The sequence below is a fragment of the Belonocnema kinseyi genome, chromosome 10, assembly GCF_010883055.1.
Source record: "Belonocnema kinseyi isolate 2016_QV_RU_SX_M_011 chromosome 10, B_treatae_v1, whole genome shotgun sequence".
Lineage (NCBI taxonomy): Eukaryota > Metazoa > Arthropoda > Insecta > Hymenoptera > Cynipidae > Belonocnema > Belonocnema kinseyi.
In genome coordinates, this window is record NC_046666.1 from 116318228 (window position 1) to 116343528 (window position 25301).

The 25301-nt window shown below is 32.2% G+C and overlaps 1 protein-coding gene across 1 annotated transcript in view; it reads right to left on the minus strand.

The window, feature by feature from the left end:
- Window positions 1-2017: 2017 nt before the first annotated feature.
- Window positions 2018-25301, minus strand: part of LOC117182321 (cytochrome c oxidase copper chaperone) — a 38378-nt gene continuing 15094 nt past the window's right edge. The window contains exon 2 of the mRNA XM_033375479.1: window positions 2018-2229. Within this exon, the coding sequence (XP_033231370.1) occupies window positions 2145-2229 (85 nt within the window). The 3' untranslated portion in view covers window positions 2018-2144. The remainder of the gene's footprint in view (window positions 2230-25301) is intronic.

The window sequence follows — 25301 nt, forward strand, 5'->3', positions numbered from 1 at the left end:
CTCTACCTAAGGACTGAGCTAGCCCTTTTTAAGGGATTTTCCGGATTTTCGTTTGTTTAAAGCTTACCGTGATTACCGCATAATAATTTTATCGTTCGGGTCGAAGATTCGGGTAAGAGTACCCAGAAGTTTCCTTTTTTTTTGAGTTACCATTTCAGGATTGCCTATATGAAGGCTGGCGCCCGAAGGAGAGCTTGGTATGGACTTTAGATTTGACAAATGTGCAAAAATTCATTTTAACAAATGAAAGATTATTGGCTTTCCCGAGGACCCTGAGCTTGTAGATATAAGTGTTATTAGACATCTTGACAATGGAGAGACCTATACATACCTAGGCGTGCCTCAAAGCCGCACTGAGGACGCAAAATCAGTAAAGAAATCCCTCCGAAACAGATAAAAGCATCATGGTCGGAAGATTTGGTCTTCATATCTGTCAGCGTTGAAGAAGATATCTGCGACTAACATGCTTGCCGTACCCGAAATATTCGGTTTAATTAATTGTCTTTGAGATCGGAGGTCTGGGAGATGCAAAGCTATCACTGGTTCGTAACCTTAAAGCTATACCAGAGTGCCAAAAATATGCCACGGCACTTACGAGATGGATGCAGAAAGCTGCCATCCTTAGATCGCTTCGTGTCATCAAGACACACAAGGGTTTCACAGGCCTATCGTTGTGATTTTATCATGTCCTGTGACAACCCATTTCATGGTCGTGAGACGTAGTCATAAGTGTAACTGAATGTAGTTCTGCTAGGAGCCGATGATGTAATACACTTTTATATTCTTCAAACATACAAACGATCAAGTGTACATTATTTATAAGAAATTTTTTATTCATAAAGGTGCCCTTTCACCAGATCATGGGTTTTGAATTAATCGCGAAATTACTATTTTACATAGAATTAATCTCTAAATACCTTGTCGATTCATTTCAGTTGATCTATAAATTTGATTAGTATATATCCTTTTCGCGACATTCATGGGATATCCCATATTAAAATTTTAATATGCCCTACAAACGAAATTGGGATTACCTGTTTATATCTCGAGATTTCTTAAGGATTTCAGGGTTGATTGGAATCTGGTAAATTTTCTGACAAGGACCTGTGATTGTTGTGTTTTCTAAAATCACAGCATGGTCGCCATTTATCGGATTTCTTCAGAACAAGGTTTATTTTGAAGTTTAAAAAAAACTGAACACTATTATGCCCAACTTACTTAAATCGATTTCAATAATAATATTATAATTATAATAATAATCTTATGATAAGAATCTTATAAATTATACTTTATCACCTCACAAGAATGGTAGGGAGAAGTTTAAAAAAATAATAAGTATTTTTGTACGCTACCAAAATGGAAAGTGCGCGTATGCATATCTGTAGAGCAATTAATAGTAGAGCGATAGGAATAAAATTACGCTAGAGGGTAAAAATGATATCGACCTACGTGTCAATTCGACGCTATAGAAAACAGCCTGACCTCAATCAATCCATTAAATAAACGCACAGTGCTGTTATCTTGCGATTCACTATTTCATGCATAACAAAATCGTACTTTTCTCATAGAGCTATTAAAAAAAATATCGCGTATGTCGTGGAAAGCGATTTCACTCATGAAAATCGTTCATCTCTGTTTCTTGTCTCAAAATTTTCAATTAATTATACCCAAAATGAATAATTTTATTTGTAAAGCTATTTTAACTGTCCAGGCCCACACTCTGGTCTGGTGGACGGACGCGTTATTTGCATGTCCGCTTAGTTGGAAAAAGTAGTAGTAGAATCAATTTTATTTCTATTTAACAAATAATCTTTTGGATTTGCATTTAGCATTTTCTTGTTAGCTGAGAACTGGCTATCGATTTAGCTATAATTAACTCTAAAAATATTTTCGTACAAAAGTTATAAAAAAATTTAATTTGTCGGTCCCGCAAACCAAGTGTGTGTAAGTAAGGGTACAAAAATATGTTTGATCTCCGAGGGTTAATTGGTAATGATCTGTAATACAATTGAATTTATTTGAATGTATCTTTATTTACAGGAAATAATAAGTATTACATATTTTATTAAGTTTTCAGAGCATTTGATGCTAAAATGCTACAAATATGTTACCAGTTTCTTTATTCAGCGACGGGGAATTATTTTCTATATGTTGAACCCCAAATAGCGCATACATGCTTTGTGTGCCTCTATGAGATGACCACAATTTGCTTCACCCTTTTCAATGATGCTGAAATATAAATATAAAGAATAAGTAGCTGGAAATAGTATATTTCTTCACAAATTACAATGTAAAATCAGAGATTGTCTACGTTTTATAGACATCGTATACACTACAATGACAAATGCACAAAATGTTTTGGTAACCATGGAGAGAATTTTGCTCGCCGATGACAACATTTTGCTAACCGATGTTGGACATTTTGCTCATCGTCTTCGCGCACGATGCGGAATTTACCACCTTCAAAGCCTATAAACGGTAGCCAATCGAGGGCTTTGCATTGATGTAGTGTAAGGGTGCTTCCGCATGCTTGCAGATCATCAAACTTCATGTAGAAATCCCACAAGAGCGAAAAGGACAGACCATTCTCTATCTCTTTCATTTTTTTAGGCTACAAACGTGTGAGACCACCCTAAGAAAATTACAATTTCTTCAATACATGCATGAATACCATTTCAGAGAAAATTTGGGCATTTTTACGGAATTCAAAGTCTATTTGCAACATTATTTCATACGAAGTTTACAAAAAAAATCAATTCAAGTATTATAAAATTATCAAATCGTATACGAGTGGGGACTTTCATGGGAATTAAAAAAGTATATCAATTACAATAAATACACATATTTGTAAGAAACGTCGATTTTAATAAAACTTTAAGCAGCACTGCGAGATATTTCAACCACAAAAAGTCCCACTGACCATCGGTACTCTCGAATGTGCCTAGCTTTCACTGGTTAATGTCCTGAAAAGCATTGCTTTCAGACTACGAAATCATAAGACATTTGCGGACAAAATGCAGAAGGCAGTCGTCATTGGGTTGCTTCGTGTCCTCAGGGTGCACGATTCTTTTGTCGAATCATAGTATTGAGTCCACCGCCAATTGTGATCACCCATCTCTCGGTTATGAGATATGGTTACACCTAAAACGTTAACACAATTTCAGCTGTAACAATGTCTAATGACCTCGATATAGGTGCTTTGAGTCTGCGACGGACTTAATAAGATCACCCAACAAAAGTCTCGTGTACCCTTGAGAGCATGGAGCGACCCAAGGACGACCGCTTTCTAAATTTTCGCCATAAGTGCCTCAACATTTCGTTGAAATAATGTAGCGATGCTTTTCAGCCTATGGACCAGTGAAAGTTTGGCAACAACGATCAGGAAGAGTAGCTTAACAGCATATTCTAGGTATACCGATTGTAAGTCCTTTAAAAGGTTTTTATACCTGTCTTTCTTTTGATTTTCCTTGGTTCGTTTTGTGACGTCACGGAGAGCAATTTTAGGTCTCGAGTGCACGACAGAAATAAATGTTAAGAATATGTAGTTTGAGTATATATGTCACTTCTCATTTTCAACAATTGACCCTATTTCCATAAAGCGTTTGGCGGGGCGGTATCAAGGCTAACGCCGTATGAGTAACACAAATGGTTATAGATAACTATTAGAGCCGCACATTAGTTATGCATTTGCTGCAAAGTGATAGAAAAATTGGGGACGGTCTATCTGTTGGGCAAGCAAAACGCCTAACGCATAAAAGTATAAATTTTCGATAACCAAGTGTAGAATAACAGTAGGAACAAATGGAAATTATTATAAAGGCTGATTTAAGTACTATCTGCGCACCCTAATCCTGACATTATATTGTCTTCAACCTTTGCGAAGAAAGTATACCACTCATTTATCAGTAACGTCAAGCAGTGCGAAAAGATGAGTCGCGGACCACAATTATGGAATTTCAAAGTTAATTGTACACGCTTCAATTTTCCACGCGAATAATCGACAATTATACACTTAGATAAATTCCTGATTTTCTTGTATATTATTTTTTTTAATTCTGAAGAAACAAATTTCGCACAGCAAACGAGCGCAAATCAACCGTCTACATTTAAAAAATGTGATAAAAATAAACTAATATGAATAGCCAAAATGGTTGCAATGAGTATTGCAGCTTTTAATTCTAAAAGCAGAGCCAACAGTTTTATCCCCCTAGAGCATGCGGAAACTAGCCTAAATAAACCCCTAAAGTTTTTTAAATATTCGGTAAAAATACACACAGTGCGAGATGCAGCTATTCGGGGAACTGACAGACTCTAGTCTGTGGGACCTAAAGTAAAGAGCGATCCCTTCATGAGGTAATAGCAAAGCCTCCTGGAGTATCCAAGGCGCGAGTACTCTTGCTGGAAGCTGAAACGTCGACGATTAAGAAGTGGAGTCCTTCTAAAGATGATAATTCTGCAATGACATTGGAATTAGCTGATATGTTCAGTAAGGCTGTCACAATACTCCTAAAACTTACTTCGTATAGAAAGAGTTTGCCAAGTCCGGCAAAGGTGCGATAAAATTGAGTTCATAGCGGTCGATTTTTTCTTAAAACTATATTCTTGGACAAAAATGCTATAAACAATAATACATTATTTAAACGCTTTATTTCACTGTGTTGTATTCAAAAGAAATTTGTACATCATAGAGAATAGAAAATATTTTCATTAGAACCTATAAACATCACTTCAGAAGAAAATTGCTATAAAGAATAAGACATTTTTTAAACAATGTATTTATAACTGCTATTATGAATAAAAAGTAATCCGTTATGGATTAAAAACATAACTATAACAATATATTTATTACTACACTCTAACTGAATAGTTAAAAATAAGTTGGAAAATTTGGAGAGAGAATAGATTGTGGTGCCCCATTTTATACCGCATGCCTTTTTAAGGGTCGATAATTAACCTTTAGAGAACAAAGATAAAAGGGTTTGTAACATATGTACGCGTTTACGCTACAATGAGAATAATCGCATTAAAATATGTGAAAAAATTTAGCCTTTTTCCGTGATGTTATACTGCCTGCCTTGATAATATAAGGTTGTTCAAACAAATTGAAGGTGTAATAATTAAAGGCATGCGGTACGTGGTAGCCCGAAGGGCTCAAAGGGTCACGTAAAAAAGAATGAAATTTAAGGTAATTTCCGGAGTTTTATAAAATTGCATGCCAATGTAAAAAATAAAACTTTTCATCGAAAAAATAGTTTAAAAAAATTGACATGCACCCCTCGTTGATTTTGATGAGGACAATTTCTGGGAGCTTGTGTAAAAATTTACAAAAGATTTTCCGTGATCTCAAACTTTGTCAAATAAGCTAAATATAAATTTTATGATGAAATAATGACCTACTGTGAAAGGCAAGCAAACAATGTTCTGCAACTTTCCGTGACTTTATTTTGCATGCCATTTTGGATTTCAATATGAAACAATATTTCAAGTTAATTGAAACAATGACATGGATGTTAGTTTGGTAAAAAAATGAAAACCCTAAAAAAACGTCAATTTTATAAATAAAAAAAAGTGATTTTTCCTTACTTTTTTTTGCATGCCACTTTATATTTTGTTAGGCAATATTATTTTAAGCTCGAAGAAATAACGGCATGCATGTTCCTGCGAGCTAAACATAAAAAAATGTTGAAAAAAAACTGCCAGCTATTGGCACTTAGCTTCCTAAAAGCAAGTGTTTTCTCGTGCCCTCGCGATTTTGAAATCTACCTAGGGGTGTGTTCAATATTTTAAAATAATAAACAATATCAAATTTACATTAACATTTATATCCATGAAGCAACTAAAAACATAAAAGAATGAAAATGAGGATCATTTTCTTTAAATTATAAAAATATGTATATCATTTTATTGTATTGATATGCGTATAATTTCACCATAGTATATTATAAATTTATTATAAAGGGTGATTTTTTTAACTTAAAACTTTCAAACATCTCGACAAATAGGCACTGTATGAAAAAATGTTATGAATCAAAATTGAATCACTCTGAGGAGTACATACACTGATGTTAAAATCGTTTCCATCACACCGCCCCTGGGGGTGGGGGGCAAGTTCGAAATCTTAAATGGGAACCCCCGTTTTTTAGATGGCGCTGTAATCGACGAAGTTTATTTTTTCTTTATTTTACTGTTACTGAGAATGCACGCTTACGATTCTGCAATGCATTAACAATAGAAAATACATCATTCTCATTGTGACATGATTGACTACAGAAAAAAAGAGTTTTTCAAATCGCTACAGAATTGTTCAACGAGTACAATTGAAACTCGTACATAAAAAAAATACATCGCGACGAACATAGGTAGAACCTCCTTGTTTTTAAAGACCGTTAAAAAAAGGGCAATAGAGCTTCGGATCTCTTTGGTAATTATTATTTTGAAAAACATGCCAAAACGTATGTCCGTTCTTGAGAAGTAATTATTAAGTAATAAGTTTACGTTAACAGTGTTTCCTGAATATTCCTAAATTTTAGCTCTGGCATTATTTTAGATTGAGGTCAGCGGAGGCTATCGAAATATTACGAAAGTTTTTAGTTTTTTATTTCCTTAAATACAATAAATTAGAAAAAATACATTTAAGATAAAACTCATTTTAGTCAGATCAAAGATTACTTCGAATACTACTTTACCATGGAGTATCTAACCGTACAAGAAAAAATTGAAATGGTTTTGGTGTATGCAGAAGCTGGAAGAAATCTTGATAGTGCTGTCAATCTCTACGCTCAGCGTTTTCCAAATAGAATTATGTCACGTGCTTCATTTTATCGTATTTTTACAAAATTTACTACCGATGGAAGTATTCAACCTAAGAAAATGACCCGTACAACAATAGTCACTGGACAAAATAATGAAATTTCTGTATTAGCTGCAGTGCCAATAATCCTCACGTTAGTACACGAGAAATTATTCGTGATTCCGGAATGTCTCAGAGCACTGTTTGGAAAATTTGGAACGTAATAAATTTCATCCGTATCATGTCTCTTTACATCAAGAACTTCATGGCGTTGATTTCCAAAATCAGGTAACTTTCTGTCAGTGGGCACGTGAACAAATACAACAAAATCCAAACTTTTTTCCTTAGGTATTATTCTCTGACGAGTCGTCTTTTATGAACCATGGAATAGTTAATCGACACAACATGCACTACTGGAGTATTGAAAATCCGCAGTGGCTTCGTAAAATCGAATACCTGCGTCCATGGACTGTCAAAGTATGGTGTGGAATAATTGGCAAAAAACTGATCGGCCCCCACTTTATCGAAGGCAGCTTAAATGGTCCAAAGTATCAAGACATTTTGGAAAATAAATTGCCAACATTGCTTGAAGACTTGAGCTTAGAAATACGGCAGAACATGTAGTTTCAACATGATGGTTGTGCGGCGCACTATTCAGCGGTAGGACGAGAAGTTCTTGATCGTGATTTCAATGGTCGCTGGATTGGTAGAGGCCGTTGTGTAAATTTATTTGAATTACGGATTAATAAGTGCATTGAATCCTAAGGTCATCATTTTGAGCACTTACTTTAATTAAAAGCTGATTCCCTGAGTACCTCGAATCGTGAGAAGCGAGGTCCATGTCGTTGTTCCTGGGTTACGCTAAAAGTAGTAGTTTGTTTTAAGACTAATTTCGAGTATTGCAGAATCGTAAGCGTGCATTCTCAGTAACAGTAAAATGAAGAAAAATTGAATTTCGTCGATTACAGCGTCGTCTATCGCGAAACAAGAAAAATGTTTTAGACAAATCATATGCATTTTTATCCAAAGAATCCGAATATGCAATAAAAAATAGAGGTTCCCATTTAAGATTTCGAACTTGCCCCCACCCCACCCCCCCGGGGTGGCATGAGGAAACCGATTTTAACATCCGTGTATGTACTCCTCTGAGTGTTGAAATTTTGATTCATAACATCTTTTCATAGAGTGCATATTTTTCGAGATATTTGAAAGTTTCAAGTTAAAAAAATCACCCTGTATAATACGAATACAAATAGATTTGTTTGCTCATTTATGTGCATATATATGCGAATTAAAAAAACAAATATTATCATAATACAGGCTATATCGATATTTTACATTTATCTATTTATGCTTTGAGACACAAAACAATATTCTTTTTTCTATTTAGTATATCGTACTTCAATTCATTTTCATGAAAAAAAATTTCTTAGGTGCATTGAAAGATTATGTTAACCATATTTCTCCGTATTTCTTCTAAATTATAATGATTAGTAGTTATATATTTTTTATAATTTTATATTATCTATGGCACAAATTGCATTATTTTCGAACTAATTTAATTGATGTATAAATTGTACAATTCTTTAACTTGATATCTTCGCTCATGGCATTCACTACATGTCAAATATACTCTTTCTATATACTTCCTATTGGTTAAGGATGTTGGTTAAATCCGAATTTAAATTATTTTTTTATAGGTACTGGACTGGCTAGATCCTCGGAAAAATAAAATGTTGAAAAATCAAAAAATTTGTTGAGAAAATGATTATTTTCACGACAAATATGAATTTTGCGATAGATAGAAAGCAGCCGGCAGAAGACGTGAAGTTGGTGGCTGATTACAAGCTCAGTTACAAGACACACACGACATGTCAATTTTGTTTGCATTTTTCTCCATTTCGCAACGTATTTCGCAAAATTTAGGGCCTCATTACCAAGACGTGGCCCTTTGAAAACCTGTTATATCTTGAGAATTCTTCTATTATGTCAGAATCGTGAGTAAAAAAATGAATTTGCAAACGATTCTAATCGTTCAAATGCTGTCGTCTGGTACCCACTGACTTTTACCTTTCGCAATATTCATATTTGTCGTGAAAATAATCATTTCCTCAACAAACTTTTTGATTTTTCAACATTTTATTGAGCCGAGGGTCTCGCGAAACTCCGGATATTCGACAAGTTTTCTTTCTTTCGTTCGTAAATCCTTCGGAAAAAAATATATATTGAGTTAGTGCCGTACCTATAAAAAAATTCAAAGTCGGATTTAACCAACACCCTTAAGCCCATGTGACGAGGGGGTCACGTGACCAAACCTGGTCCTTAATTTTTCTTTCCCAACTTACGTTTAAACAAAATGAGGTATCGCTCTGAAAGTTTGGGAAATGAAAGAGGAGGTAATAAAGTGCACGTCTCTGCTTTGTTCCAGTCGAAATTTTGGAAAAGAAAAAATTTGAAGAAAATACCAGTGGAAGTTAGATCGGTACTTTTCTTTCCCAACTTACGTCTACAAGGAATGAGATATCTTGTTAAAAATTTGGTACGCTAAATAGAAGGCATGCAGGAATGAGTCTCTGGTCCTAAATAATTACAATTGTGAAAAAAAATTTGTTCAGTACTATTTTGGAGAAATACTGATCGTGCTGTAAAACCCTGCAAGCCATTTTCAATTTTGTCAATGGGCTAGTTATGAGGTTTATATTTATCAAAGTGGAGCAAAAGAACAAAAATCACTCACGAATATTATGCACAAACTAATGTTTGCACTTAAAATGCAAATAAGCATATTTGATCTTACATGCGTATCAGCTATGTCAAAGCAGCACTAGCACATCGAGTAGGCAACTTCGAACTTCTACGAATCTGTGGGTAAAGCAGATTGCATAATTACTGACAGAGAAAGTCAGAAGTCAAAATTCTACTGTAAAACCTAAATGCGTCCGTCGATAAGCATTATTTTCATAAATAAACTTTTTTCTTCATCCTACTCTTTGCAAGGTCACACACGATCCTTTAATATTTATTAAAATTTCACGAAAAAAATTTACGCGTTATTCAAGCTTTTATTTTTCAATATTGGTGAAAAATATTGATCTTACGGCTGAATTCATCAGCTGTTATACTCGTTACATGGCCTTAACTGTTTTTTAGTTGCGTGTGGCTAGACCGTGTATTTTTTTCCACATCTCAAAATAATATTCCACATGAAGAAACTATTTAGTATCACTTTTGTCAGAAAGTTAATACCTTCTTTTTGGCCGAGACAGAAATAAAGAAAGATTGTTGTTTCTCAGATTTAAAGGCTTCGGTTATGACGGTGCATTTTTTCACATCAAACAACAATGTTGACATACATTGAAATAGATTAATAATTTTTATTTCTATAAAAAACCATATGAAATGTACGGTTCTCATCTCGCCTTTCAAATGGTATGAGGTAGAATTAAATTAAAAAATGTTTGATACGAAAACAAAATTTGTTTCTTTCTCCTGTTTGGCATTTTTGTTTTTAAAAAGTTTTTATGTAGTTTAGGTAAAAAATAATATCCTATTTTAAATGAGCCCATATAACAATGTGCGCGCACGATGGTGGCGTATTGACCCGCACGCGTTTGGATTGTCCCGCACGCCGCACCATCACCCGAGCAGAAATATGTGCAGTTAATTGCGACGCATATCGCCCGCAAAAGAAGAAAAAAGGTTATGTTAGGACACAATTGACGTCAAAACTGCTTTGATCCAAGAAAGTGGTATAAGAAAACCAAAGCGTCAACACCGGAAAACACTTCACTTTAACTATATTATAATAAAACCCGGAAGTAAAACGGGGTAAACTTTGAGTTTGAGCACTAAGAACACGGACTGACGCGTGCTGATGGCGGGAGACTGCGTTGGTCAGAGAGAGTTCGGGAGGAGCGGGGAGACTAATAATATATTCGGTTATCCTGTACTGGTGCACTCCGATCTCCACCGAAGCAGGTCGGAGTAAGAAGGAAGAAGTAAGAAGAAGTAAGAAGGAGCTTTTAGAACGCTCTTCGAGTACACCAGTGCAGGATAAACGAATGCGCTATAAGTGAGTGCGTCGCGCGATGGCCATCATCATTTTCAACAACTGAGCGCGTTTTTTAAACTTGTTATCTCAACTTGAAAGGATGAACATCATTATAAAATTGACCAAAATTCAATTAAAGATTAAACATGTACTAATTTATTTAATAAGTAAGTACTTAAAGTTAGAAAAATTCGATCAAACATTAAACCTGCATTTCTGCAAATACGAACACAAAGTTCTAAACAGTGATTCTAAATTTTATGCAATTAAAATTACAAATTCCAGTTTTGAAAAATAAGCAAGTCAAAATTAAAATTTTTGTTACAACGTTATTTACGAAATAATTCATTCAAATATAAAAAGATAGAAAAAGTAATTGGAAAATAGTGACATTTTGTTTTTGGCAAAAGGCAGACTAATAATTTTTATTATTTTCTTCATATGACGGAATTTTAATTATTTCAATCTAACAATATATCTAGGATTAAATTAGATGATTATTGTGGGATTGGTCATTACTTGTCGGCACGGTGACCGGACGCGTGCGTCGCAGACAGCCTGTCATATGCAGTCATACGTAAAGCACGCCGTGATGGTGATATGAGACGCATTACGCACGCACTCTACCTATCCATCACAGCATTGCGACAAGTGATGATGACAGCATGCGTGCGTTATGTTTCGCACAGCGTCCTTCGCACGCATGCGAGCCCTGTGCGTCGCACAGTGATCTGGAATAGGAATTTACTGTTCATAATCGCCCACAGGTCGTATTTCTTGACCGATTTAAAAGTTTTTTTTTTTTAGAAATGCTCAGCAATTAATTTTTATGAGAATTGTGGTTTGCTTTTTTCAAATTTTTTTTTCACAGAGCAACAATATATAAACAAATATAGTGACAAAATTGACCATTTTAGCTTTGTGAATTTTTATCTCAAGAAAAAATACAGATAGAAACTCACTATCAGCCGGAATTATTGCACATGCATTCATAGAACATAATTAATTTGAATAATATTTAACCTAATTATTATGAACAATTTCTATAAACAAACTCTTTATAAACGAGTTTTTCTCATAGTTGAATTGATTTTTTTGAACAAAAGTGATTCACAAATGTCTTTAAAACCATTGCATACTTTAAGCTTTATCAAACATAAACAATGTAGATTTTTTATAGCAATTTAGTTAAGCAAGTCTCCTAATCGGCCGTTTCCTCGCAGAAAAAAATTTTTTTTCTTTAATAATTATTAGAGTGACATTTATTGCGGTGACTAACCAACGAAATTAAATAAAGAATAGTTTATATTATTGTTATAAACAATTTTTTTAACAAAAATATCATTTATTTTTTTACATGCAAAAAGGAAGGTTTTCCACCGAAATTATCCGACGATAAACTAACAGTGATTCCAAAATTGGATACGGGAAATTAAATAATAAGTTGCGTAATTTTTAATAACAATTTCTGTAGCAAACTGTCCATCGCCATAGCGCTGTACTTGCGTTTTTAGAAGTCACCTATCTTTCATTTGTTTTATGCAACTTCCTGAAAAATAAATGACGAATAAGTGAAAATAAGGTGCAATAACGCTGTACTTGCGTATTCAGAAGTCACTTATCATTCATTTGTTTTGTACGTAACTTCATGAAAAACAAATGAAGAACAAGTGACTCTCAACTAATTTATTTAATTTAAGTTTTTTATAATAATCTCATTATTATTATAAGTATCAATTTTTTCAATGATTCAATACCACAAATAAGATTATCACAAAAATGAATGAAGAAAAAATAACTTTTTTCTACGACCAACTGCAGATTGTCACGCATTGTTTTAAAATTGTTATTAACAATTACGGACATTATTATTTAATGTCCCATATCCAATTTCGGAATCACTGTCAGTCTATTGTCGGTTAATTTCAGTTGAACACCGCCCTTTTTGCATGTAAAAAAAAATCATAGTTTTGTTAAAAAAATTGTTTATAACAATCATATAAATTATTCTTTATTTAATTTCGTTGGTTAGTCACCGCAATAAATGTCACTCTAATAATTATTGAAGAAAAAAACATTTTTTCTACGAGGAAACGGCCGATTAGGAGACTTGTTTAACTAAATTGTTATAAACAATCTATATTGTTTATATTTGATAAAGCTTAAAGTATACAAATGCCTTTAAAGATAATTGTGAATCACTTTTGTTCAGAAAAATCAATTCAGCTATGAGAAAAACTCGTTTTTAAAGAATTTGTTTATAGAAATGTTTATAGAAACAATAGTTGTTAACTCATTCTAATTCTTTTGTTACAAATTATGACTCTAATGAAAAATATTAGCAACTAGCGTGAAATAAACGATTTTTTTATGATAAAAAAACACTAATAAGAATTTGTTTATAAAAATCGTTTATAATAATTAAGTTAAATATTATTAAAATTAATTATGTTCTATGAATGCATGTGCAATAATTCCGGCTGATAGTGAGTTTCTATCTGTATTTTTCCTTGAGATAAAAATTCACAAAAATCTAAAATGATCAATTTTGTCACTATATTTGTTTATATATTGTTGCTCTGTGAAAAAAAATTTGAAAAAAGCAAACCACAAGTCTCATAAAAATTAATTGCTGAGCATTTCTAAAAAAAAACTTTTAAATCGGTCAAGAAATACGTCCTGGCTTGCATGTAAATTTTTTCAAATATCAATAAATTATATCAATTATGTATTGTGAAAGCAGCATGCAATTTGAAATGACGGAAAATCTGTTGTAAATGTTTACACAACTTCCCAGAAATTGTCCTCATCAAAACCAACAAGGGGTGCATGTCAATTTTTCCACAGTATTTTTTCGATGAAAATTTTTATTTGATACATTGGCATGAAATTTTAAAATTCGGAAATTCCCCTAAATCTCATTCTTTTTTATGTGACCCTTTGAGCCCTTTCGGCTACTACTTACCGCATACCTTTAATTATTACACCTTCAATTTGTTTGAAGTACCTTATGTTATTAAGGAAGGCAGTATAACATCACGGAAAAGGCTAAATTTTCTCACAAATTGTAATGCAACTTTCATTGTAGCGTGAAGAGGCACGTATGTTACAAACACTTTTATCTTTGTTTTCTTAGGGTTAATTACACAGGCGTTGAGACTCGTAAAGACCAAATTCATATATAAAACTTCCCCACTGTGCTTTTCGTTTCACTAGTACGTTTATTTTTTTGTACACGGGTATTATCAAACTAATGTCCAGAATAGCCCCAATTTCACCCTATATTCTGCATCTAGGGGATAATTGAGACGTGTAGGACCAATTCTGAGGCCAGATTTGGATTCAGCAGCTCAAAATCCATAAGGGTACTCTAGCCGCCTGTTAATGGAATTTCGATTAATGGATCCTTTTACAGTTCCTGAAGACTCTTTGGTCCCTGTGCCAGGGGTGCTTGCCGGAGTGAAGGTTGGCAATAGTACATTTTCTGAAAGCATTAATTGTCCCCTATAATGTGCCATAGATTTCATTTCGATACTAAATGACAGGTTTTTAACGAAAACATTGAAAGCTAAGAATCTAATTTTATCGCACCTTTTCCGGACTTAGCAGCCTTACTAAACCGATCAGCTAATTCCAATGTCATTGCAAAAAGATCATCTGTAGAAGGATTTGGTTTCTTAATCGTCCGCGTGTCAGCTTTCATTTTCAGTAACTTTCTTCATGTTACATTATCAACTGCCAATAAATGCAGTGGGATCTCCGACTATAATGCTCTTGCTCAGATGCAATCCTTTAGTATTCCACAGACTAGTTTGCAAGTCGACCATTCTTTCAAAGCGTTCAAGTTTATTCCGAATCACACGAAATAAGCTATTAAGAAAATAAAAAGTATAAACTACTCTTTACAGAAGTGATGTTGATTTTTCTCAGCATGAAACATTCCTTACTATTATAGTTGATCAGTTTACAATAAACATTTATTATTCATAAAAATTTCATGAATAAATGCACATTTTAACCCTTTTTAATATACAGACAGTTCTTCTTCAAACGAATCAATGGCATACAAATTATTAATGAACGTCTGTCGTTACTCTAAGATCTATAAAATAGGCCGTTTTTTTTGTTTTTGTTCAATAGAAAATTAATTCCGAACGGAAACCACGTTTCGCCAACTTCGACCAGCAGGTCGTTCATCGAACAAATAATAGTTGAAATAACTTTCTGCGAGAAAGCTGTTCATTAGAATTTTAGAAAGTTTTCTTAAAAATTTGAAAAAATCGGTCGAAAATTGTAGAAATGGCAGCGACTTTAAGTTAAAACACGTTGCATCTGCAGTGTTGCGGTTATCGGCCTTGGTTAGTTAGTTGCAAAGTAGCAGCGGTAAACAACTACAAGTTTTAGCGGCAGTGTGTTGACTTCAATTCACTGTCATTTCCACAATGTTCGACCGATGAGCGTCCCACTGGTCGAAGTTGGAGAAAAATGGTGCGTTGCTTAGTCATCGTTTTTAAATTGAAAATACGCCATACAAATTTCAAACATATTGGGAATGCTGGTCTACTATTTCGCCACATGGTGCCGAAAAATGGAACTAGAAAGAGTAGTTACAATTTTAAACATGTATTTTAATTTTTGCATAAAAGTGTTTTCACGATTGTTTTTTGAAGTGTAAAACAATAATTGAATACTAAAAACAAATGTTTATCAATAACAAATAGTTTTAGATAGAATTTCCATCTTATACAGTGAAAAAACACATTTTTGTGAAATAGGTTTAAAAAAAATACAATTATTTCATTATTTCATGTGACTTTCAATGTATTGTGAGATTAAATAAACTTTAATTAATGTATGTAGCAACAAATTTTATCCATATTATGCCAAGAATACGCATTTTTGCTTCAAAATAAGTCCATTTAAGTTTAAAACCTTTTAAAAATCACATCAAAGAGAACAATAATTCTTTTTTTTTTTAGAAAAATATTTCAATTAAAACGTGTGGGTTTTCACTGTATAATATGCAAATTCCATCTAAAACACTTTGTTTCTGATAAAGACTTATTTTTATTATCTAATAAATACTTTAAACTCCAAAAAAATAGTTAAAACTCTTTTATGCACAAATTAAAATGCATCTTTAAAATCTTGTCTATTCTTTCTAGCTTGAATTGTTCGTCACCATGTGGCGTATCGCAGTTTAACCACTCCCAATACGAAGATTTTTTTTTACGTTTCGGCTACTTTTTTTTATCGATAGATTTTCCCCAGTGGACAATACTTCTACGCGGTTTCGAGCGCTTCTCGAGTTCTTACATCCATCACCTCAATTATAGCCATGCCCACATATTTCAATTTATATCCCTCTTTGTAGATAGATGAACGTTTATTTTTCGGCCTGCTGGCTTTAAAAAAGTGACTTGCTTACACTTCATTTTTTTACAGAATTTTCTTACAGATATCTCTTACAAATACCATCCACCCACACCTTATAACTAATCCACTCGCTTCTATATCCTAACCTTCCTCGCTGCGCCTAGCCTCGCATGCATGTCTCTCTTTCCTCGCTATGCCTCACATGGCCAGCCTCTGTCTCCACGGCTAATACTTAATACTAATACTTAACTTCGATCGATGGCTGATTATTATTCCAGTGAGAACCCTGCAGATAAAAAAGCACTGAAAAAGCACTGAAACGGCACTGCCCAATGTCGTTCCAATGCTGCTTGTTTAAATCTACTCAGATTCCCATATTAAATGCCAGAGGAAGTTTCCTTTATATCTGCCAATAGGCTACCAAGTAGACCAGCTAAAAGCGACTAAAAGTACCATTACATGAAGGTCGTTCCAATCTGAATGCCGTTTAGGTGCCGAAATAATCACAAAAACCCACTGAAACGGAACTGGCGGCCCGGTGCCTTTTGCCAGTGCTTTTTCAGTGGTTTTTCATCGACAGAGAAGATTGGATAGTATGATAAAAAGCGTAAGAATAATTTTCCGCGAAATCAAATGTTATTTTTCAAAAACGAAAATAAAACGATACCGAACCGCATGTTTCGTTTGATTCCTTGCTTTTAAAGTTGGTGCAGTTGAACAAAAATGCCCCGTATATCTTCCTGTTCTGAGCATTGGAACGACCGAAGTAAGTTTGACTTCCATGATATTGTTCTTTTCGAATTCTCTGAATTGTTATTTATCGACGAATCTTAGTATTTATTATGGACGCGCGCGGCGCTGTTTACCTATAGGGCCGACTTGCTACAAAATGCATGGTGAGGATGAAGAAATATTTTTTAAACGTTCTACTGTGCTTTTATTCATTTTTTCGGAAGAATGAAGGAAAATAGTTTTAGCATCAAATGAGGTAAAATAAAACACAAAATAATGTACAAATTTGAAAATAGATGCGAATAAAAAAATTTAATAGGGCGGTAGATTAAAAAATAATCATGAAATAATTGGTAAAAATGTAAATATTCTTAATATTATTAGTTTTTCTATATTATATATAATGCCAAACAGGCTCCGGACTGAGTATCAAAAACTATCCGTTATACAGATAACTTAGGCATTATATATAAGGCCCAAAAAAGACCAGACTAAGCGTGTAATAAATACTCCTCATTTAAATAGTTCCTCCATTTTTTGAACATTCACTACTTTGGTGATTTTAACGATATTCGGATTTTTTAAATTGATTAATAAAATGAAGCATTTAAAAAAATTAAATTTTGATTGAAAATTTCTCAAGTTAGAACATTAAACATTACAATTTATGAATGTGGAATATTCCATTTTTAATTAGGTATTTAACTTTGCACGTTTCAACTAAAAAATTTTCACCTCCTGATACTTATGTAAAAAGTACTGCTTTGAAATGTGTAAAAAAGTGGAAGTTTTTTGAGAATAGGGGGAAAAGGAGAATTTCAAGAAAACAGGGGAAACAAAGAAAAAAAGGGGAAGTGTGCACCCTGAAATATAAAAGTGGCGATTTCGACACGGAGGACAAAAAACTTTTCTATTTTTCTATTTGCCGTTACCGGTGCTCATCAATAACAGGAAAATTGTTGAAATCACCTAAGTGGCGTAGAGTAACATTAGCTAAGGATGTTCCAATATTAGACAATAAACAAACAAAAAATTTATAAACAAATTATTTATATTATAAACAACTTGAGTGAACAAATGCAGTAATCAGGCGTTTTTCGATATAAAAATTCGATTTTCCCGATGTCATTTTTTTCTAATTAGGAACTTTATGGTAATTTCAGCAAAATTCATAATTTGTTGATTAATCTTATGATTTTTTTAAACGAATTTAATAAACAAATGCATCATTCGGGTATTTGTCGGCAGACAAATTCGGTTTTTTTAATGCCAGTATTTTCAGTTGGAAACTTCATGACAATTTCAGCAACATTCATAATGAGTTGATAAATTTTACGATCTCTTTAAACAAATTTAATGAAGAAATGCCTTAACCAGGCAATTGTCTACAGAAAAATTCGTTTTTTTCTATGGAAATTTTTTTGATTAGGAAGTTAATGATAACTTCAGACAAATTCATAATTTTTTATCAATTTTATGATTTTTTAAAACAAATGCGTTAGGCAGAGATCATTTGCATTTTTACGGTACTATAAAATAAAACAGAAAATGTCAAAGTCAGTTTGTAATTTAAATTCGTATCTATTTTAACAATATTATGGTAGTTACCAGAGTGATACGTTACTGCTGTTCAAAAATCAGTCATAGGTGAATATCAGATTAATTTATAAGAATGTTGAAGCATCTAATATTTTCTTTCTGCCTTTCACAAAATTAAGTTTTTGTTTTTGTTCTTTTGTTCGTGTTAATTATTGTTTGCACAATAAAAAACAGTTCATTGGCTATGTTCATTCCTTAGTTGTAAATAATTAATTCGCACAAAAGTTACGTTTTTGTCATTATAAAGTTGTATAAATTTCAAAGATAGAAGATTTAAATATTACAAATAGAGTTTAAAGTTATTTGCTGATACACAATTCTAGTAAAGACCTACATATTTTAGTGGATCACATTTTCTCGACAAATTCTTTGAACAGTTACAATAAAATATCTACAAATATGATTGTGATGGCGCATCTGACCAGAGTCGGTATAATCAGAAATTTAGTCAAGAAGAAAAATCTGGTGAAGGTATATTCATGATGTCAATGGTACCGTTGCGCATGCATACAACCTACTTCAAACGCGATTGTAAAAACTGTTTAGAATGTGCAGAACCGATAACCATTTGGAAAAATGAAAGTCCTGAGTCCACTAGAATGTGTAGGCTACTTATGTATAAGCAAGCATCAGAGACAAAGGAACGTACGATATCATAAGTAGATTTAATGAAAAAGGAAATTACGACACTTGTTCCAACGAAAATCAAGGTTTCTAATAGTAGTTGCATAAAAAACGTCACCCATGAGTTCGTCTTAATTATCCTAGATGGAAAGGTTTGTCAACAGCTTTCTGAAACTCCTTTAGATGCCACATGCTACATTTATGGTGCAAGGCCACCACAAATAAACAACTTGCAGAACCTTGCAGATAGATCAGAGAACACAGAGAATTTTGAATTCGGTCTTTCAATGTTGCAAGTGTGGATTCGCATTATGGAATGTGTTGTGTTTATAGACTATGGTCTAAGCTTCTGTAAATGGCAAGCGAAAACGGAAAGTGAGAAAGAGCAGGTAAAAAGTCATTTTTTCCCACTGTGCAACGTCCAGGCCATCCGATAAAAGATCGAGAATGACGAAATGGAGACGTTACTCAGTGAAGACCAGTCTCAAACGCAATATGAGCTTGCAGAATCATTGGGAATTGATCGTTCGACCATTTCGTGACACTTACATGCACTGATAATGGTCCAAAAGTAAGAAATCGATTGTCGTACGAACTGAACCCAAGAGACGTGGAAAGAAGATTTTTCACGTGTGAGCGGCCACTCAAACGGCAAAATCGAAAAGGAATGCTGCATCGTATTGTCACTGAAGATAAGAACTGAATTCGCTATGATACCACAAGCATAGAAAATCGTGGGATAACCCGACTAACCATCAACAACAACACCAAAACCGAATATCCATGAATTGAAACTCATACTCTGTATTTAATAGGATCAGCTGGGTGTAGTGTACTATGAGCTGCGCCGACCTTACATACAATCACGAGCGAACATTATCCAAAACAACTAATGCGATTGAGCCAAGCATTAAAGGAAAAACGGCCATCATACGAGCAGACACGATAAAGTTATTCCTCTGCATGATAACGTTTGGCCCCACGTTGCAAACCCTCTCAAAACATACTTGGGAACGCTGAAATGGGAAGTTATGCCCCATCCGCAGTATTATCCAGACATCGCTCCGTCTAATTAGCATCTCTTCCGATCTATGAGTCATTGTCTGTCTGAGCAGCGATTCACTTCTTATGAAGATTCCAAAGAATGGGTCGATTCATGGATAGCTTCAAAAGACGGGTCGTTCTTTCCGAAGTGGTATCCGTATGTTGCCAGATAGATGGGAAAAAGTAGTGACTAGCGATGGACAATACTTTGCATGATCAACTAGAAACCACTTCTTTTAATGAACCCACAATTTTACCCAAAAAAACTCCCCCCAAATTTAAGACACGCTTCCAATAAATTTCTTTAATCACATTTATCTTCAAGTTTGTACACTATTTTTTAATTTATATTTCCTCATCCGATGCTAAAAGTATTTAACTTTAGGCTTCAGGCAAAAAAACAAAGAAAGGATAGTAGAAGGTGAGAAAAGTGTTATTTTCAGTTTAAATCAAAAATTTAAACTAACACGCGAGCATGCGGATGGCATTCAAAACAGAAAGTAACGAATAGAAAGTAACAAAAACGTGACATTTTGTATTTTTTAAATTATAATAGACATCATTGACCCAATTTTCGAATAATCATTTATTTGTTTTTCATTTCTAAAAATTTCAATTATTAATTAGCGTTTACACTGATTTGAAAAGAAAACATATGTACATATAATTCTGAACATTGAATTCTGATACTCATTCCACAAAATCATAAGCATTAAAAAAAAAATCATATCACTTTAAGATAAATAATTAACCTTTGCTGCTAAATAGAGAAAAACTAAAATTCAATCTTCATGCTATTTAATATTGAAAAAAACTAATCGGCGATTAAGTAATAGATCAGCTCATAACATAAAAAACTTTGAAGAATTATCTTCAGTGAATCATTCAAGTAACTTTACTTTAAATTTTTCTAAAAATTTGAGTTATTTATAACATTTTAAACTATTCCAGGAAAAATTAAAATATATTTGCACATAATTTCGAAATCACAATTCAGATGCTCATTTCACATTGCATAAGTTTACAAGAATAATGTAATTGGAAAGAGGATATTTTAAACATTCACAGAAGTTTATTATAAAAATTATGGACAATATTCAATTACATAAACCTGAAGTAAATAATTATTTAATCTGTTCATAACGTGGAAGGCATTAAACTATAATTTTCATTTAGATATTGAAATTATTTTAATTTTTACTTTAATTTCTGGAACTTTGATTTATTAACAACCGTTTATACTAATTTCAAAAAAATTAAAACACATTTACATATAAATTCAAAAAATGAATGCATATATCCATTTTAAAACATCAGAATCGTTAAAATAATTATGTAATTAAAACAGGGGTGTTTTCATATAAATAAACTTTAATTATGAAAATTATATCCAATATTCAATTATATAACCTTCAAATAAATTATTAATTTATGTTACTTAATTTTAAGAAACTAAATTTTAATCTTTATTTAATTTAATATTTTGAAAAAATTAATCATATAATAATTAGTTAATTATTTCACAATATAAAAAGCATTAAACAATCAGTTTCATTGAAAAATTCTAATAATTTTTAAATTATATATTCTGTAAATTTGAAAGTACATTTCTATATATTTAATTATTGATAACCTTTAAAACTAATACTACGTAATGCGAAAGAGTAGAATATAATTAGTAATTTAGTTAGGCTAAGGATGGAATTGTAAATATATGTACAGGGAGCAGAGGCCCTCAAACCCGTAAAAGGGAGAGATTAAATACATACATACATACATACATACATACATACTTATCCCAGAAAAAAATTAAAACACATATTTTTTAAATTGAATGCAAATACTCATTTTACAACATCAGATTAATTTGAAACATTATTTAATTAAATTTTGGAATTTTAAATATTAATTAACTGTATTATGCAAATTATGTTCCATATTCAATTATGTACCCTTTAAGTAAATAATTAATTTATGTTACTCAATTTTAAGAATTATTTATTTTTAAAAATTCTAAAAAAGCTACGCTTCCTATAAAAAAAAATTCGTAAAAATTTTGTAAATATTTTTGGTTGAATGAATTTTGTCTTATTTATTCACTTAGATTGTATCCATTGTACGCAAATTTAATTTTCATTCTTTTAAATGTTGTTTTTTACCAATAAAACACAAGCATCTATCTCTTTTCGTGTCTTTCTTTGTTCCAACTTTTTAAATTTTTATGAAAAATGGTCGATATTTGACAAAACACGCGAAAGTAATTTTTCGCTAAAAAATAATACCTTCTCATATGAGAATGTAATAATTCATTATTTTTTATGCGATCAAAATTTGAATTTTCAATTGCTTTTTAACAAAATTCAAAAAGTTAAAGATATAGTTTTGTAGGGTCTTGAAAAAATAACGTTTTTCTACTCTTGACTTTTTTCCATATCACCCTTTTTTTGGCTTCAAATGTCCATTTTCGTTTGGTTTTTTGGAAATTGAAAATCCTATAACTTTGTTCATTTTTATTTTATCCAAAAAAAGTAATCGGGATAAGTTGTTGTATCAAAAATGTTGGTTAACGAACTCGATCTTTCTTTTTGGTCTCTGAAAATATGTGTTAAAGCACAATCCAACCCGAATAGTCTTTCAAAAGTTATCCGGTATACAGACAACAACAACGACGACGCCGAACAGGCAGAGGGACACCTACGTAAAAACTTGTTTTTCTGACTCAGGGGGCCTCAAAACGTCGACATTTGACGAAAGCCGCGAAAGTGATTTTTCGCATAAAACTAATATTTACGTTCTCATTATGGATGAGAATGTAAAAATATATATGTTCATATGATTTCGAAATCAGAATTCAGATACTAATCTGATACTAATTTAATAAAGATACTAATTTCCCCGAAAGGGAAATGGCTTAATGGTGTAATAATAATAATAATAGTATAGTTGTAATGAAGGTATTTAAAATAAAAAATAAACTTTTATTGTGAAAGTAATAGCTAATATTCAATTACATACTCTGACAGGAAATAATCAATTCATGTTACTTAATTTAAAACAATCTAAATTTAATCTTTATGTACTTTGATATTGTCAACAAAGTTACTCAGCTAATAATAAATTAAATAGTTCACGATATAAAAAGCGTCAAACCATTAATTTCATTGAAACAATTAAATTATTTTTATTTTACATTTAAAAAAATTTAAACCTTAATTTTTTCTTGTTAGGATTTATTAATAATCATTTGCAATCATGCCAGGAAATTTAACTTGTAATATACTCAAATAATAATTAATCATTTCGAAACATAAAAAGCATTAAACAATTATTTAAATCGAAATTTTCGGATAATCTTTAATTTATGGTATATCTTAAAATTTTTTAATTTCGTTATTTAAAATTTGAATCAATAATAACCTTTTATACAAATTTTTGGAAAAATTAAAACGTATGTATATATAATTTTGAAACTGGAATTGAGATAGTCATTTAACACCGTCGCAAACATTTTAGAAAATTAAATAATTATAACTGAATGTAGAAATTTAAAATAAGAAATTTCTTCAAACCTGCTAGGAACTTTAGTTCCCAAAGACGGGTTAAAAATCTATAAATTTGCAAAAAATATTTTTTATAATATTTTTTAAAAATAATTTATATTTCAAACATGTGTAGAAGACGTGGGTAAAAGGATTTTTCGAAATCAGCAACCGTTCAGAAGTTACAACCGCAAACCGGACCAGGTATACGGAACGCACGGGAGCCCGTTTAACAGGGCGGGGTAGCGCTGGCTTTCGCATCGAATATACTCGAACTCAGCTTCTACCTGGCTCTTTTGTGTATTAGATTGCGTATTCGTTGAACAAGCGGAAGGTGTACTGTATGGTCCAGGCAGAGCAGATTGGTGGTGAGGAGATTTTTTTATTATAAATTATATACAATAACTTTCAAACGCGTTTTTCTCGGAAAAAGTGCGAAATATTGACATTTTTTTCTAATGCGTGAAAAAAATTATTTTTTAAAATTCTGACTTCATTTTAGTTCCATGTAGAGCCACAAGTCTCACAAATGAAATCATGTTTGGTTCTTTAATTTCAGATAAGCAGAACAGCCAGAATCATGGCAGCAGTGGGGCAACTCTTTTTTTATAAGTGTTCCTGTTGGGCGGTGTACCTCCTATTTCATACAATATATTAGCTTTAAAAAATTCCGAAAGTTTGTTCAAATGTCAATAAAAATCATATACGGATCATAAATTATTTTATTATAATGTTGTTAGAAAAAAACCTCTAAAAAAGCATTTTAAAGCAGCCTTCACACTAGACGACCCCCTTAATGCCAGTAATCAATTATTTATGTTACTTAATTCAAAACCATTTAAATTCAATCCGTATGTACTTTCATTTGTTGGAAAAAAATTAAGCCGTCAATAGATTATTCAGTTTACAACATAAAAAGGAATAAACAATTCTTTCCATTGAAACATTAAAATAATTGTTGACTTATATTTTTTCTGAAAATTTAAAGTATTAATAATCTTTTTAAATAATTACATAAAAACTTTAAATGTATTTACAGACAATTTTGAAGATTGAATTCAGATAATTTTTTTACAACACAGGAAACATTTTAAGAATGATTAAATTGTGATTAATTATATTTTATTATGAAAAAATTGACGTATTATACAAAATAACAACTGTTATTGAAAGTAAAGGTAAAAAGACATAAATCGAAATTATTATCGGCAATTGATAGAAGTAGAAATCTACTTTTTCAATTAGATTTGTTTAAAAAAGAGATCACCTTAAATCTCACCAAAAAGATTTGCTAATCAATGGAGTTTAAGAGTTTTTTATACATAGGAAAAATAAGAAATTTATAAAGGTTTTTTGAGATGAACGAGAATAATGGGATGCAAATATCTTGTTTTTGGATACCATTTTTGACCAAAATCCCCCGACAGTACAATTCTTAAAGGATTCACACAGTGGAAGCTTCTAATGTGTCCCCTAAGGGTTTACATTTTTCTTACACCTTCTTTATTCCTTTACACACCCTCCACACACTTACTTGGTGGTGGAA